Consider the following 15,357-nt stretch of genomic DNA (forward strand, 5'->3'; position numbering starts at 1 on the left):
AGAACCAAAGCATTTGTTCAAGGAATCATAAGCTAATTAGGTGAGAAAGCTCTGATCAAACTCCACATTTTCTGTGGCCCAGTCGGGCAGACAATATTCTAGCATTTAATCAGCTCCCAGGAAACCTTGAGAAAAATAAAAGTCAAACTGAACTTTGAGAATTTGGAGTCAATACCAGGTGGCTTTTTAAGCCCATCCTCCACGGACAACGTCTCATTGTGACCTCCTGCTATATGAAGCCATTTAACCTTCAAACCATCACCTAAATAGAGGAGCCAGGTCTGAATCCGAGGTGATAGTGTACTTTATTAACAAACAAAACAGTACCACACAGGCAAAAATCGTACTTCAATGGCAACACATACACACATGTGTACTCCCACGTGTAGCACTGGGGCACGTTTCAGACAGAACATTAGGCGCCAAGTTCACAAACTAAACACAGTTCACAATCGTTCGATATTTTGTCTTCAGGCTAATATAAGTCCTTATTTAACAGCTGTGACAAAAAGGTTAACTTTTCAAATCTCATTCTCAACCTTACTATGGAGTGAGGCTGACTCAGCCTTCAGAACTGTGAAGCGGCTGACTTAACAGGGCCAGGTTCGATCAGCTGCCTAAACCGACTTGAGTATCTCTGGGTGGAAGAGAAGACCTATGGCATCTTGGTGCTGGACCACCTCATGTATGTTGGGAGCCCTCAGCTCCAATTTCATGCCTAGGCACACCTGGGCTGGCCTTTATTTTTGATAATCTGGAGCTTAATGGGGCTGATCTAATTAGGATGAATTCATTGGTTTGCTAAAAAGTTTGAGGAGAGGGTGAATCACATACTCTGGAGTCCTTCAACATTTGAGACTTAGATATGTTAACAAGCTGATGACTGTTAAAACCATTGCCAGTTAAGTTGAAGTCAGCATTTCCCAAAAGGTGTGTCAGAACCGAGTTATTCAGTAAGCAAACAGAAACAACTGAAATAGATCAGGGATGTGATTTCTCAAAGCAGTTTGGTATAAAATGCAGCAAGTCCTTATGTATTGGAGCCTATCCAAGACAATACCATAATTCCCAAGTTAGCTAAAACACTTTTCAATTGCAAGGTAAGGAGTGGCAGAAAAATCCTGCTCTTTGCTTTGAGGATGTAATTTTGGATTTACAATAAGGTTAATTATGTAATAAACTTGGGTTGGCTCCTCTGGCAATGTTTAATTCCCATTCGATAAAAAATAGACAGTGGATTAGATTGCGTTATGGGGAGATAAAAAGGATATGAAACGAAATACTGAATATGGGAGAAGGTAGAAGCAGCAGACTCACCAGCTATAAAACAACTGGGTGACATTTAGTACAGGGGCAAAGACAAGGGTATCACTATTAAAAATGTCATCATTCTACTATAAATGGTATACTCTATGATAAAAGTATAAAATAATCCAGATGCAGAATGATTGACCTGATTAATTTTAAAAAAGGAATTTAATCTAGCTTATATAATAAATGTGTGGAAGTAGGTCCATCAAAATTTTAATTGATTTAAAAATTTTGGCACATAAAGAATAAGCTTCAGCTAGCTAGAAACTTCATTTAAAATGAAAGGCCTCGTTCATCAATGATGCAGGATAAGGTATTACTGGGTATCTACCACCTGGGTAGCTGAGTCCACAGAATCTTCTTAACGGCTTTATTTGATCACATCTGTGTTGATTTTTCCCAGATATTTATATTAAAAAAAAGATACTTTATGGCTGAAACCTTTGGAAAGGGTTTTTAAAAATCTGACAGTCTTTTTTTTTTTTGGCTGCACCTCAGGGCTTGCGGGATCTTAGTTCCCTGACCAGGGATCGAACCCAGGGCCCCCGGCAGTGAAAGCACAGAGTCCTAAGCACGGGACTGCCAGGGAACTCCCCTGACAGTTTTTAAAATGGGAGAGATAAGAGGTGAGCACTGTTCTGAGCCCACATTTCTCCTAAGACAGAGAACTTAGTCTTCATATATAAAATCACTCAATTTCATGTCTTTTATAAATCTTAATAACTAAGGCAAGTGGGGTTATAGTAAGAGCCCTCATTTCCTTTCAGTATTTGATAGTCTTGAGAAATAACACTCTCAGCGCCCCCTCGATGCTCTTAGCTGAGTGTCCCACGGAGCCCAAAGCATTTACTTTGAAAAAATTAGTGTTCAAAGCAGGCCCCCCCCAAAAAAAAGAAAGAAAGAAATAACAATCAGAAATTTGTCATGTATTTCAGTACTTATTTGAGAGAAATTGGCAAGATGGTATTTACTCAAAGGTAACCATGTTGAAGACATGTTTAAGTTAACAGATCTGCCTAATTTTACTATGGCTGTAGAAAAAAAAATATGCCACTAGGGGCCTTCAGAAGGCCAGGGTGTACCTGAAAAAAGGAAACTACAGTTTCCCTGGAATTGGCAGAGAATGTTATGGACAACAAGCCAAGTCTAGCCACCTTCCAGGAGGACGAGAAGAAGCCTATTGCAGTCGGTCTCACGCAGAGCGAGTCAGGGAGGCCTCCTGGGGGACACTCTTGCCACTATCTGAGTCTGCTCACCTGGGGAGCTACAGACAAGTCACAGCAAGTCAATTTATGCATTCTACCTTGGTAAACACTGTCCTCTTTAAGAAGAAAAAGAGGACAAATACAAACAAACCAGCACGAAGCCTAGATGTCTAGAAACTTCACAGGCATTAGAAGCGGTCAGGAGATTCCTGAGGCAGCTGCCCACAAGATGTTGTCCCCTCACTGGTCTGAGGGCCTGAATCCTACCTCCACTGCTTTCCCTCATCCAAAGTGGGAGCTGCTCACCTCAGAAAGCTGTGAGTCTCTGGGGTCTGGGCCTACACCTCACCCTTTGTTAAGGACTTCAAAGGACAGTCACAGGCTGGGCCTTAACCTACTCGGCCTCTACAGGGAGAAAGTTAAATGCTTCACTTCTGCGTTCATCAGACGTTTTGTGTTAAAGGGGAGAAAAACAGGACACAGAAATTGTTTCTTATGAGCATGTCAACTTTAACTTCTTGAAATTAAGAAATTGATCACAAGGTTATCTTCTACCAATCAATACGAGCTGGTCTACAGACAAATCACAAGATGGAGTTTGATCTTACGGAAATTAAGGAGGTGATACACTGAGATTAAACTGAGGGGTTAAATCAGTGCACTTAAAAATGATCCGATGACACAGCCTTTCAATTTGTCAACATTTTGCTTTTGATGATGCTGGGAAAGAGTAAGCAGAAAGCATGAAGCTGAAACTTCAGCATCGGGTCAGCAGCCTGAATTTGCACACCGCAAACCACAGGGCAGTTATCGATGTGGAAAATCCGACGATCTTCAGCAGGCCTGTCACGGAAGGCAGGTTCCTCTCCCAGAAGGTGTGGGTGATTTCTACAGCTGGAACATCCTGGATGAATGAACATAGATCTTTAGCAGAAAACTCTTACATGGACAAGGAGGGGCAAAACATATCTGTAAAATCAGTGCGTGGATCTGCCCTGGAGAGTGGCATCTACAATGACATCAGAGGCTAGAAGGTGAGAGATTTTTACGTGCAATTCCTGGTCTATGCAGACGGAGCTGCCAAACTTACCTCTGATTCAGGTTCTTGGACCCATATGTCTTTCTTTGCCACCTTCCCCAAAGCATTCAAGACCTGAAAGAAAGTGGCCATGGTATTATGAAATGAGGTTCTTCGACAGATTCAAGGCCCTGCTGGCCACAGATGAGCCTCATGCGTGGAGTGAGGGGCAGAGAAGTGGACATATAGACCATCAGTGGTAAGATCTGTAAAGACCAGATGCCAACTATGTTGCTGGACTCGGGAGGGAGGGTGACTAGGCTTCCTGTCTTACCTCTCTAGCTGCCCGTTCTCCGGCCTCTACTGCTCCTTCCATGTAACCGCTCCACTGTGTGGCCGTCTCCGTGCCAGCAAAGTAAATCCTGCCCACGGGCTGGCGGATCACCCTTCAAGGGAACAGAGAGGCCACACAGAGTTACCTGGGAAGGTGCTGAGGATCAATGAGCCAATCACTGCCCTCATCTACCCCGCAGAAGACAAGGGAACTCTCAGATTGTTTCCAAAACTCTCATGCAACTCAGCCAAAGGTGAAAGGTTCCTCCTCGTTTCCTGGGCCTGCACCGAAGGATCTGAACTTTCAAGCCAGAGACGATCAGGCCGTCAGTTCGTCAATCACTAAAGGTGATGATGACCTTTTTCTAGCCAGCCAGAATTAGAAATATAAGAATGTGCATTAAGATCACACTCAGATCTATGTGCTGCATGTTTCCTGTTTGCAGCCCGTTCTGCTACCTACAGTAAGGGGTGAGTTCTTCATGAGATCACATCTGACTGCAGACCTCAGCCATGCAGATACTCCCAGGGTGCCGGGAGAAACCATGGTGGTGAGTGGGAAGACAGGGAGAGAAACTGATTTCTAGCAAAGGAAAGACCCGAAGGATTATATGTCTATCTCCTTAAAAAACAACCTCTGGTGGGCTTCCCTGGTGGCGCAGTGGTTGAGAGTCTGCCTGCCGATGCAGGGGACGCGGGTTTGTGCCCCTGTCCGGGAAGATCCCACATGCCGCGGAGCGGCTGGGCCCATGGGCCATGGCTGCTGAGCCTGCGCGTCCGGAGCCTGTGCTCCGCAACAGGAGAGGCCACAACAGTGAGAGGCCCGCACACCACAAAAATAGAATGGATGGACGACAAGGTCCTACTGTATAGCACAGGGAACAACAGTATATTCAATGTCCTGGGATAAACCATAATGGAAAAGAATATAAAAAAGAATGCGTATAAGTGCATAACTGAGTCACTTTGCTGTACAGCAGAAATTAACACAACACTGTAAATCAACTATACTTCAATTAAAAAAAAACTTCTGTACAGTTAGTTTCTATGGATTTATCTAGAGACTGCCTGAGGGTAGCAAAATGGGCCTTCTCTTATGAAGAGGTCCTAGTGAAGAGACCCACGGAAAGGTTGGGCTGAATGAGCAACTGTCACCTCCTACCTTGTCAGCTTTGACTCCTGCCACGTCTGCAGCCATTTTCATGAAATCTCCTAAACCGTTACCTCCGCCCCAAAGGCCTTCACCTCAACCCACTGTCACGCCTTTTTCCAACTCAGAAATCCTTAGCTTCAGCTATTCATGATCCTCATCCCATCTTCTAGACTCCAGAAGCACTCCAGTTCATCAATACAGTTATCCCTAACAAAGGCTATTCATTCTCAGCTTGAGATCTGACACAAATAGCCAACACTAACTGTCCTTTGGAAAAGGAATTGTAAAAAGCACCCAAGACCTAAGTAGATTTTCCCATGAATCATTTAATCTTTCATCAGATATTGATGACTTTCACTGAAATACTGCACAAGTCTAAAATGATTGATTCTGGCATAAACCTAAAATTGAACTAAAATCATTGCTTATTTAATAATTCAATCAAGAAAAAACAAACAAAAAGCTCATGTAAGGTAAGGGTTAACAAACCCTTCTTCCTTCTCTGTGGACACACGTGACCTTGAGTTAACCTTCTAGTTCTGTTCCTCTAGAAACCTGATGAAGGTATAATGCCATATGTGTTGCCAGGCAGCACTGCCTGTGGTGAAAATGGCTCTCTTGCATCCCCACATTGGTAAATTGTATCTGGGATGGGAAACTGTCATGAATTGTAATTATCTGGGAAGAGTCTATATAACTTTGGGCTTTCTTGAGTGTGGTACATCTTGTAACTGGGCATGTCCCTTGCGGGGACCCTGGACACTGCCTATGAGGCTGTTATAAGAGACCATGGCTCCTGTGACGCATGGGGCTTCTAAGCTAAGGTGAACTCTCCCATCTTGCACGCGTGTCAACTCCCCGTGAGTGAGGATGCTTCCCCGTGAAGAGGAATGTCTGATGCTGCTCTGCCGGCAAGACATGTTTAGCCCATGTCCTTCTATGTAGACTGCTGTCCAGGAGCCTAGAGTAGTTGTGCGAGACTAAATGTTTAGTTGAGCTCGAGAAGGCCCCTTGGAGGACACTGCAGCTTGCAGAATTCTCACACGTAGCGCCAACATCTGAAATCCTCACCAGTGCTCTACGATTATTTTATGTGCTGTCAGCTACTGTCCTAGGTACGGACATACTTCTTTTCCTATGGACATCCAGAAATATACAAACTATCTGGGACATTAGAAATAAGAATGCTGATTGCTATTTTTTAAAATTCCCATTGAGCTTTGCTTCTCTATTTCTAAGTTTGGCTCACGCCTTGTATCAACTGGTATAGCGTCTGGGTAGTACCTTCCGTACTGAGTCATGATACCCGGGGGGAAGTAGGCCGTGTAGCAGCCCCCGGAGTACTGCTCCTCACACCAGTTCTTCTCTTCATAGTGCACCGGCTGCAGTTAAATGGGGAGAAAATTTCAAAGGGAAGACAAAGCTGAAAGGCCACCAGTCAACAATAAAGGCTCTTATGTACTTTGCTTTAACAGAAAGTTTACATGAAAAAAAAAGCAGCACTGCTCCTGGGCTCTGCGACCACGTGTGCTAGAATATCTAGTCACCTTCTCACGGCCACCTCTTCCTGTCTCTCATTTACAGATTCAAGGCATGTGTATGTCTCCTTGTTAGAATCTGCACTGCTTAGGAATCTTGAGAGATGAATCTTCTCTACCTCCAGAAAGAGGGACTTTAAATGTGGGAAGTTAATAAAATATAAGGAAAGTATTCAAAGACGTTGGATAGCTACAGATGATTAAAATCCATGAGGATGAAGATTTTAAGTGTTCTGTGAGAAATAAAATTATAGTCTGTACCAAAAAAAAAAGCAGCACCGTTTTTCTAACTTAAGGGGAAACACGACAGTACCAAGTAATGGCCTTTTGTGAGGTACCAACTGACAAAACGTGTATACTTTGACTTTCTCAACCTCTTGCCCAGGAGAGACGTGAAGTATTCCAATATCTGGAAGACAGGGCATCTCCATGCAGATTCTGATCAGAACCTGATCAACAATCAGATTCTGGAAAGGTCTGCTCCAATCTCCGCATTCTCTAAATAACAGACTTTACTTCCCCATCTACCAAGGCATTACTGCCGGAAAAAAAAGGGTGGGAGGGAGAAGGTAGAAGAAAAGCACAGTGTCTAAGAAAAAGGCTTTTTTCAGAACCCCTTCTCTCAGCTGGAAACGTGAATGATGGGAATCCTGCTAAAAAGGGAACAATTAAAGATGAAAAATGTTTCCCAAGGGACATGAGAGAACCTTCTCTGATCTCCCTAACACATTCTGCAAGTTTATTCTTTGAACAGTTCAGAGATAATCCCCTGAAAGAGCCCCCAGCTATCTGGTAGGGCCTTTAAAAAGAATTTCATTCTCATAATTGCTTTCAGTGGTGGATTGAAAGCACTGAAATTTCTAAATGAAGTGTGAATAGAGTCTTCAGATAGAAAAACAAATTAGTATGACTTTGACCTGGGCAGAGAGTCCAGATTCAGTCTATCTTATCAAGTATATACTACTGTGTCTTCACCAACAAATGACGATACAGCTGGGATTTTATTTTGCAGCAGTCATTTGACATTGACAAGAGGGCAGGGCCTCTGTTCTGGGAACTGATCTCAATCACCCTGGAGATAATACCTGTAGCTCCTGCCTCTCATTACAACTGGCTGCCAGTTATCCAGTGAACATTTAAACAGCCCAGGAAACTGCTGCATCAGAAATTGCATGCACTGACAGCCGCTTTTAATGGTGTTTTGTGATTGCTGAAGTTAAACCGCCAGTAAGCATATTCCTTCTCTTCATAACACTGTCAGGAAACCAGAATCTGCTTTGCTTTACCACTTAGAGCAAACAGAGCAGAACCTGCTAGGGATTAAAGCTGGGGATTTCTTACTTGTAAAGCTTCTTGGGATCCTAGCACTTTGGCGTACAGCTCACAGATTTTCCTCTTCCTATAAAAAAGAACCAAAAAATGTTAAGGAAGTAATGACTGATGAGTACAGAATAAACACAATGAGTTCCAGGGCTCTTGCCAATGAACTAGATTTATTAAGGGAAAAATGAAAATCAATGGCCTTCTGTATGAACACTTCCATGAATCTCTGCACTCAGATTAACTCTTTTCCTGAATACAGTCATGTGCTTTGAAGATGCAACAGAATTTTTCTTCTCTTTTACATTTTTGCCTCTTTCACTACCTAATACCATAGCTATTCAGTTAAAATGGGGGAAATGAGATGAAATTCAGTTTTAGGAGTTGATTCTAAGTCACTTTTCTGGAATATGTAAAATTCTAAAATAATCTCTTTTACAAGTCTATAGTAAGTATGATGGTGTCTTTTAACTATCCTATATTTATGTTTTAAAGATCTATGAACATATAAAGCTCATTTAATCTTTTTTTTTTTTTTTTTGCGGCACCGCATGGCACGTGGGATCTTAGTTCCCCAACCAGGGATCGAACCGCACCCCCTGCCGTGGAAGTGCAGAGTCTTAACCACTGGACTGCCAGGGAAGTCCCCATTTAATCTTTTTTTACCAATAAAACTTTTTAAAAAAGTGCTCCAAAATATTTTTTACAGGCTAATAATCAACTGTAAAAAAATATGGAAAAGGGTTTAATTCAAATCTGTAAGACAAGCATTAGAAGCTAAAGAGACAAAAGGCAAAACAATGTTGAGCTGGGAAGAAAGGGGGGAAGGGAAGGTTATAGTTATTAGTAATAAACAGATTTTAAAAGACGCCAATTTTGGAATTCCCTGGAGGTCCAGTGGTTAGGACTCTGCACTTTCACTGCCGGGGGCCCGGGTTTGATCCCTGGTCGGGGAACTACGATCCCGCAAGCCGTGCAGCACAGCCAAAAAAAAAGACGCCAATTTAATGTTGCCAAGTTATATTAGAAAATATTTTTTAAATGTGTCCCCAATCTCTCTGAATAATGTGGGACAAAATGTAACTTTATAAATTTATCCAAATGCTCACACTTACACCATTTATACAGCTCCTTCAAGGAGCTGTTCATACTACAGATCAATAATGATAAAGGAAAGGCAGAACTGGAAGAAGTCTCAAGACTACTGTCCACCTGACTGCCTCTCTCTGTCTAATCCAAGCCCCTCATTTCAGACATGAGGAGGCTGAGGCTCAGTGCACGGAAGAGACTGGCTCAACATCACTCAGCTAATTAATGGCAGGTCGAGGGTCTACTCTCCTGAGCATCCCTCCTATAGTAAGTGCTCAATAAAATTTTACTGAATCAAAATCCATCCTCAGCCAAGTATGGTACCACCTTTCCTATTCTATGATAAGATAGGTGACTGATTCTTACCTACTTCACATGAGTGTTACAAGAAATAATTCTGACATTTTGAGTCAATTAGAAAACAAAAGTATTGACAATCATTATTCTGAAAAACTTAATAATGCTTAACTTATTTTCAGTATAGAAAGAATAATAAAATCTTTGTTAAAACAGAGTGAACCTTAAAATCTAATCTACCTACTTCGTAGGCTATTTTTCATTCATGAACAATAAACTAGTAATAATAGAAATATGTCATTATTTACTATACTTCACATTATTAAATGAGTCAAGGATTAGCTCATACAAACACATCAGGAAATTATCTTCTCCATCCCTTCTTCCCATTAATATAAAAATTTTTTAGAAAAGTTATATAAGATAAGGATGTTGGAGCAATGCACCGATTGATTAGCTGGACTCTAAAAATAACACAACATACTTTACTATTTTTTTAAATTAATTAATTAATTATTGGCTGCGTTGGGTCTTCATTGCTGCGCGAGGGCTTTCTCTAGTTGCAGAGAGCGGGGGCTACTCTTCGTTGCAGTGCACGGGCTTCTCATTGCGGTGGCTTCTCTTGTTGCAGAGCACAGGCTCCAGGTGCACGGGCTTCAGTAGTTGCAGCACGCGGGCTCAGTAGCTGTGACTTGTGGGCTCTAGAGCGCAGGCTCAGTAGTTGTGGCTCACGGGCTTAGTTGCTCCGCGGCGTGTGGGATCTTCCCAGACCAGGGCTTGAACCCGTGTCCCCTGCATTGGCAGGCAGATTCTTAACCACTGCGCCACCAGGGAAGTCCCAACAGAGCATACTTTAAATGATGGCCAAAAGAGGTCATTGTGCAAGTTGAATTTACCCACTGGTTTCTAAATCTGGCTGCTCATCATAATCACTCAAAAAGCTTGTTAAAAAATACAAGTACTCGGGCCCCACCCCTAACCTACCAAATCATAATCTACCAGCCTCAGAAAAATTTTCCAAACATTCTTTGGGAAATGTTGATGCAGTTGGTCCTGAGAACCATTACTTTAGTCAATGACATTCGGAGTTCTAAGGGTTTTTGCCTTATAAAAATTTTGAGAAGTTTAGCCACTATGTGGAATCATAACCAAATGTCTACATCCAGGCTGGTATTTATTTTACTATTAATAAGGAGGGAATGCAGGAAATCCAAAAGAAAATGTCAAGCTTAGTGTGACGTAATGAAAAAAAGCACACATTCGATGCTATTTTTGACTTTGTCAGAAGCTAGCGGTGGAGCCTTGAACAAATCATTCCCCATCACTGGACCCCCAAATTCTTCCTCTATTGAGTGAGTAGGCGAACAACAAAAGGGTTCCCCCTTCCTGACATCAAATCTCACGGCTGCTCAAATAAACAAATCCGTGTGCAAACGTGGGAACTTCTGTGGCCTTTCTCTGACTTGCAAAGTCATCAAAGTAGCTCTCAAAGCAAGGGCTGCTAGTGGATTTGCTGCTTAATTTTTAAATCAAATGCAGAGAGAAGTATACATTTGCCTGCGTATTGGCCCTCTTCAAAAGCTAACAAAGGATTTAGGGTTACCCTAAAGAAGGGAAGCCCAGAAATGTCCAGAGGCAGCCCCCGCCAACAGCCTAATGAGTGTTTCCAGGTAAGAGTTCCAGGTAAGATTTTACTTGAACAAAGGATCCCAGTGCAAAACAAAGCAAAACAAATACAACAAAACAGGAAGAGAGAAAGGGAGACAAAAAGAAAAAAGCCATTGTCCTAAAATAATTGTTTTCTACTGGGAAGCTCTTGGGAGAAGGGAACATCAGAGCTGTATCCCAGATAATCAAAGGAGCATACTTTTATGTATACAAGTTGGAATAGGTTGGAAGACCTATGTATAGATTTGCTTTTCAGAAAAAGTACATGTCAGAGAACCTTGGAGAAAGACTAATGGTCTGGCAAGGTGATTGGGACTTGTCCTTTTAAGCTTTATTCACAGCTAACTTTTTAAAGTGATTTTTCTCCATCCATTTACTGGGAAAGCCTACCTCCCGACCACTGTAAAATGAACACAAAGATGTGACACTAAATTGATATACGCATATGGGCAAGGACTGAGTCAAGGGGGCGTAGTGAAATACAAAAAGGTTGATTTGTTGAGATTTTGAGATTAATGAATTATTGCAGTTTTCATAATGCTGTCATCCTGTTGTTAGTGCAACAAGCACAATATAAAGCTAACCTTTTATACGTTTCAGGTGTAAATACTTACCTTAGTTCTTTATGGACTTTAGCAAGGCGGTCAGCTTTTCGAGCAAGGATGAAGCTGGAGAGAGAGGTTACATTTGAACGATTAGGCGACAGTGGTTTATCTTAAGAGTTGTCTCTTTAAAGTGTTCTTGCCTCCACCTACTCAGCATTAATAGACTCTCCCACACCCTCCCATTATTTCCCTCTACTAGAGCAAATGCCAGACTGTCTTCATCTGCCTCTCTGTCCTCCCTGCTAGGCTGTGGGATCCTAAACAACAGGTCACCTCCTACTCAATATTTTACCCCCAAAGTTTAGCACAGTCCTTGGCATACAGTAGGAAATGAACTGTCAGATGAATTAATGTTGCTTTAAATGATTATCCTGGTAATGACTGTTGCTGTCTGACAAGTACTTGATAAAAGCTGGAGAAACAAATATCAATAAGTGCTTGTTGGGAATTCCCTGGCGGTCCAGTGGTTAGGACTCTGTGCCTCCACTGCAGGGGGCACGGGTTCGATCCTTGGTCGGGGAGCAATGAGATCCCGTATGCCACGAGGCGTGGCCAAAAAAAAAAGTGCCTGTAGTGGCTGCCATGGTGGGCCACCCAGGTCTCTCTTCAGGACCAAATGCTCATTACCCTCAGCTCACAACCAAACCCCTCCCTAGCAATTGCACTCTGTAGCAGAGAACTGCCTGGTGCAAGGTCCCATCCCTTCCCAGAATGACTGGCTCTGTTGTGTGGTGGGTACCAAAGCCCACCCCCTCGTCTCAGTGCAGACACCTCTGAAGGGCCATCCCCGCTCCAGAGTTTCCCAAGGGATGGCTTTGGCCTCTGTTGGGGCAACACCGGAGCCCAGCCTCTCCCTCTGCTCAATCCTGATTCCTTCCCTTCCCCCCAGGTAGCGGTCCCCATAGCAGTTCCTGAAGAACCTCCTGCACCCAAATCTCCATCTCCGAGTTGGCTTCCTGGAAAACTGGCCTAGCATAGTCCTCAAATTCAGTGACTCAGTAAAACTCAGTTATAATCTCTCTGCTTCCCTTTAATCAAATAGATTCTATTTATTATACTGATATTACTAATTGCATGTATATTTTAAAGAATTGAATTGTGACAAGAAATCCTTAGTTATGCTATTATTAGAAAGCTTTCAAAAAATCCAAATGAGCTAAAGGACAATGAAATTATTTCTCCATTTAAAAAAAGTTTTAAAATTGTATTCTTTTGTTCTAGACCGAAAAGACAAGTAGATCAAGACTGAAAATGTGAGGGCTGAAAACAGGTATTTCATCCTCTCCCTCAAGCTCCCCTCCCAATTAAACTGTTCTTCAATTTGATTGGCAATTCCTTTAGAGTTGTTATTCGAGATCATTCTGCGAAACAAAGATACAAAGCTGTGGACTGTTTAAGAAATTTGAACCATTGAACTTCTGGGGACATAGTCATGATTTTGGTTGATTTAACTAACACTTTATGTTGTGGCTTGCTGGTAATGATTTTAGTTAAATTTTAGGTTTCTGCAAGAATCAATCATTTCAGACTTGTGCAGTATTTCAATGAAAATCACCAACATCTGATAAAAGATTAAATGATTTATCTGAAAACCCTTTTAGATCTTGGGTGCTTTTTACAATTCCCTTTTCTAGTGGGAAGCAGCCGCATAGCACAGGGAGATCAGCTCGGTGCTTTGTGACCGCCTGGAGGGGTGGGATAGGGAGGGTGTGAGGGAGGGAGACACAAGAGGGAAGAGATATGGGAAAATATGTATAACTGATTCACATTGTTATAAAGCAGAAACTAACACACCATTGTAAAGCAATTATACCCCAATAAAGATGTTAAAAAAAAATAAATGGCAGTTAGGTTTGGCTATATCTGTCAAATCTCAAGTCATGAATGAAATAACCTCTTTGATCTAATTGTAACAACGGACAACTATCATTGAACTTCCTTTGGTGTTTTATTGGAGAAATTAAACATCCTGGCTTTGGGTTGGGAACATTTCACAGCTCTAAAGTACAAGGTCCTTTCTAGTTTCCAAAAGGCACTAGTTATCACAAACAGTGCTGGGCAATTCTACCACCCCTGTCTTCAAGGCTTTCATTGCCTAGAGCAAAGAGCAGGGTAGAGGCAATATAGCTTCAAGGCAAGAACAGGGTGGAAGCGATTGTCCAGATAAAACAGATCAGAGTATCACTTTCTAGGAGCTGCCTAAATAAGCCCATTACCACCTAGAAGGCTTCTGCAATACATGTCCTTGTTAAAAAACATAAAGAAACGCCGGAAGAGCAGATGCCGCAATATTTAATACCCAGGGCAAGAAGAACATCAATATTCTTTCATCTACAGTTGGATTGATCTTGACCGACAAGTCTCCTGAAACCTCTGCCTCAACCTCCTGCATTTCTTTGGCACATAGAAGGCGACGGCAAACTGCCCAAACAATCTATGTATTTTCTTGCCCAGGGGGGTCAGAGATGAACAGGGTGCAATGTTCCTATAGTCTTTACATTGTGAGCACCTGCCCTTACCAGGGAGGCTGGTGCTATTTCTTATATTTTACAGCCAGAGAAGTAGTTATAAAATGTCTTGTTGGCAGTCCAGTAGCATAGCCTTTTTCTAAGTCCCTAGGGTCATGGGTCTGCTCCTTTTGATTTTGTAATTTCCCTTCAGTGACGCAATGCACATGAGCTCAACTCTCCTCGGGGTGAAGGGGAAAACCACTGGTTTCTAGAGTCACTGACTGCTATAGAAGCTGTGCTCTTTTATTGCAATGTGGTAGAATAAATAGCCCTTTTGTTTGTATTGCTTTGAGGAGGACTAAAAGACATGGCAACTGGGAGGCTACGGCACTCCTTAGAAATCTCTTTGTGGGAGCTCCGATTCCCTCTCTGGACCCCTAGTCTCCAGAGGGCAGAGCAGCTGCGTGAGGGGATGGTAGGAGAGAAAGAGAGCTCTCCTCTTCCAGACACAGAACCTTGCCCTGGACCATCCCTGGTGAAGTAGCCATAGAGTGACCTACTGGAAAAAGTGCCCTACACTCAAGGCCTGGTTCTCCTTTGAACTGCACTTCCTCATTAGTCATCCATCTTATCTCCCAGGGTAATAATTAACATATTTTTCTTCACTTTCTTTCTTTTTTTTTTTTTCTTGGCTGTGCCACACAGCTTGTGGGATCTTAGTTCCTCGACCAGGGATCGAATCCGGGCCCTCGGCGGCAAAAGCGCGGAGTCCTAACCACTGGACCACCAGGGAATTCCAACAATTAACATATTGACGCTTGCTAGGTAGTGATGTCTAGAATGGAGAAAGGAATAAAGCCCAGAAAACATTACTTTGGAAGGTTTTACAGGATAAAACAGTTCTCATTCCAGAATGGTTGTCAACATCCTGTAGGCAAGGTGGTCTACCATCCCGCCTGTATAGCTGCGTTTTTTTCTCTGTCCTCCACGTGTAAGTTTATGGGGGAAAGAAACATATGGGCACAAGTTCAAAGTGGTGTTAATTTTAGTAAAGTTTCTCAGTGTTCTTGTGCCACATACTCTAATATTTTCATACATGGAAACGTGACATAAATTGTCTGTAGGGTTATTTAGCATTGCTTGAGCTCTAGTGCAAAACAACATGTTCTGCCAGCACACACACCAATACATCAACAGAGTTTGAAAAATGCAGAACACCCAGCTCTAACTTACCCCATGATGGCGGGCAGCGATCCATCTGGCTTGGTGTCATCCAGGGTTATTGAAATCGGAGCTTCCTCGTCTTCGATGATCATACAGCCACAGTAATCTTAACCAGAAGAAAATCAATAGGAGACTGAATAAACTCA

General features: G+C 42.4%; 1 protein-coding gene across 1 annotated transcript in view; it reads right to left on the bottom strand.

The window, feature by feature from the left end:
• Positions 1-286: 286 nt before the first annotated feature.
• The window catches only part of MAOA (monoamine oxidase A), a 75,387-nt gene continuing 60,316 nt past the window's right edge, over positions 287-15,357 (bottom strand). Inside the window, exons 9-15 of the mRNA XM_024734194.1 lie at positions 15,221-15,317; positions 11,547-11,600; positions 7,900-7,957; positions 6,305-6,402; positions 3,869-3,980; positions 3,607-3,669; positions 287-3,420 (exon numbers count right to left, since the gene is read on the bottom strand). Coding sequence (XP_024589962.1) covers positions 3,274-3,420; positions 3,607-3,669; positions 3,869-3,980; positions 6,305-6,402; positions 7,900-7,957; positions 11,547-11,600; positions 15,221-15,317 — 629 coding nt within the window. The 3' untranslated portion in view covers positions 287-3,273. The remainder of the gene's footprint in view (positions 3,421-3,606; positions 3,670-3,868; positions 3,981-6,304; positions 6,403-7,899; positions 7,958-11,546; positions 11,601-15,220; positions 15,318-15,357) is intronic.

The sequence above is a fragment of the Neophocaena asiaeorientalis genome, unplaced genomic scaffold (genome assembly GCF_003031525.2).
Source record: "Neophocaena asiaeorientalis asiaeorientalis breed wild unplaced genomic scaffold, Neophocaena_asiaeorientalis_V1.1 scaffold426, whole genome shotgun sequence".
Lineage (NCBI taxonomy): Eukaryota > Metazoa > Chordata > Mammalia > Artiodactyla > Phocoenidae > Neophocaena > Neophocaena asiaeorientalis.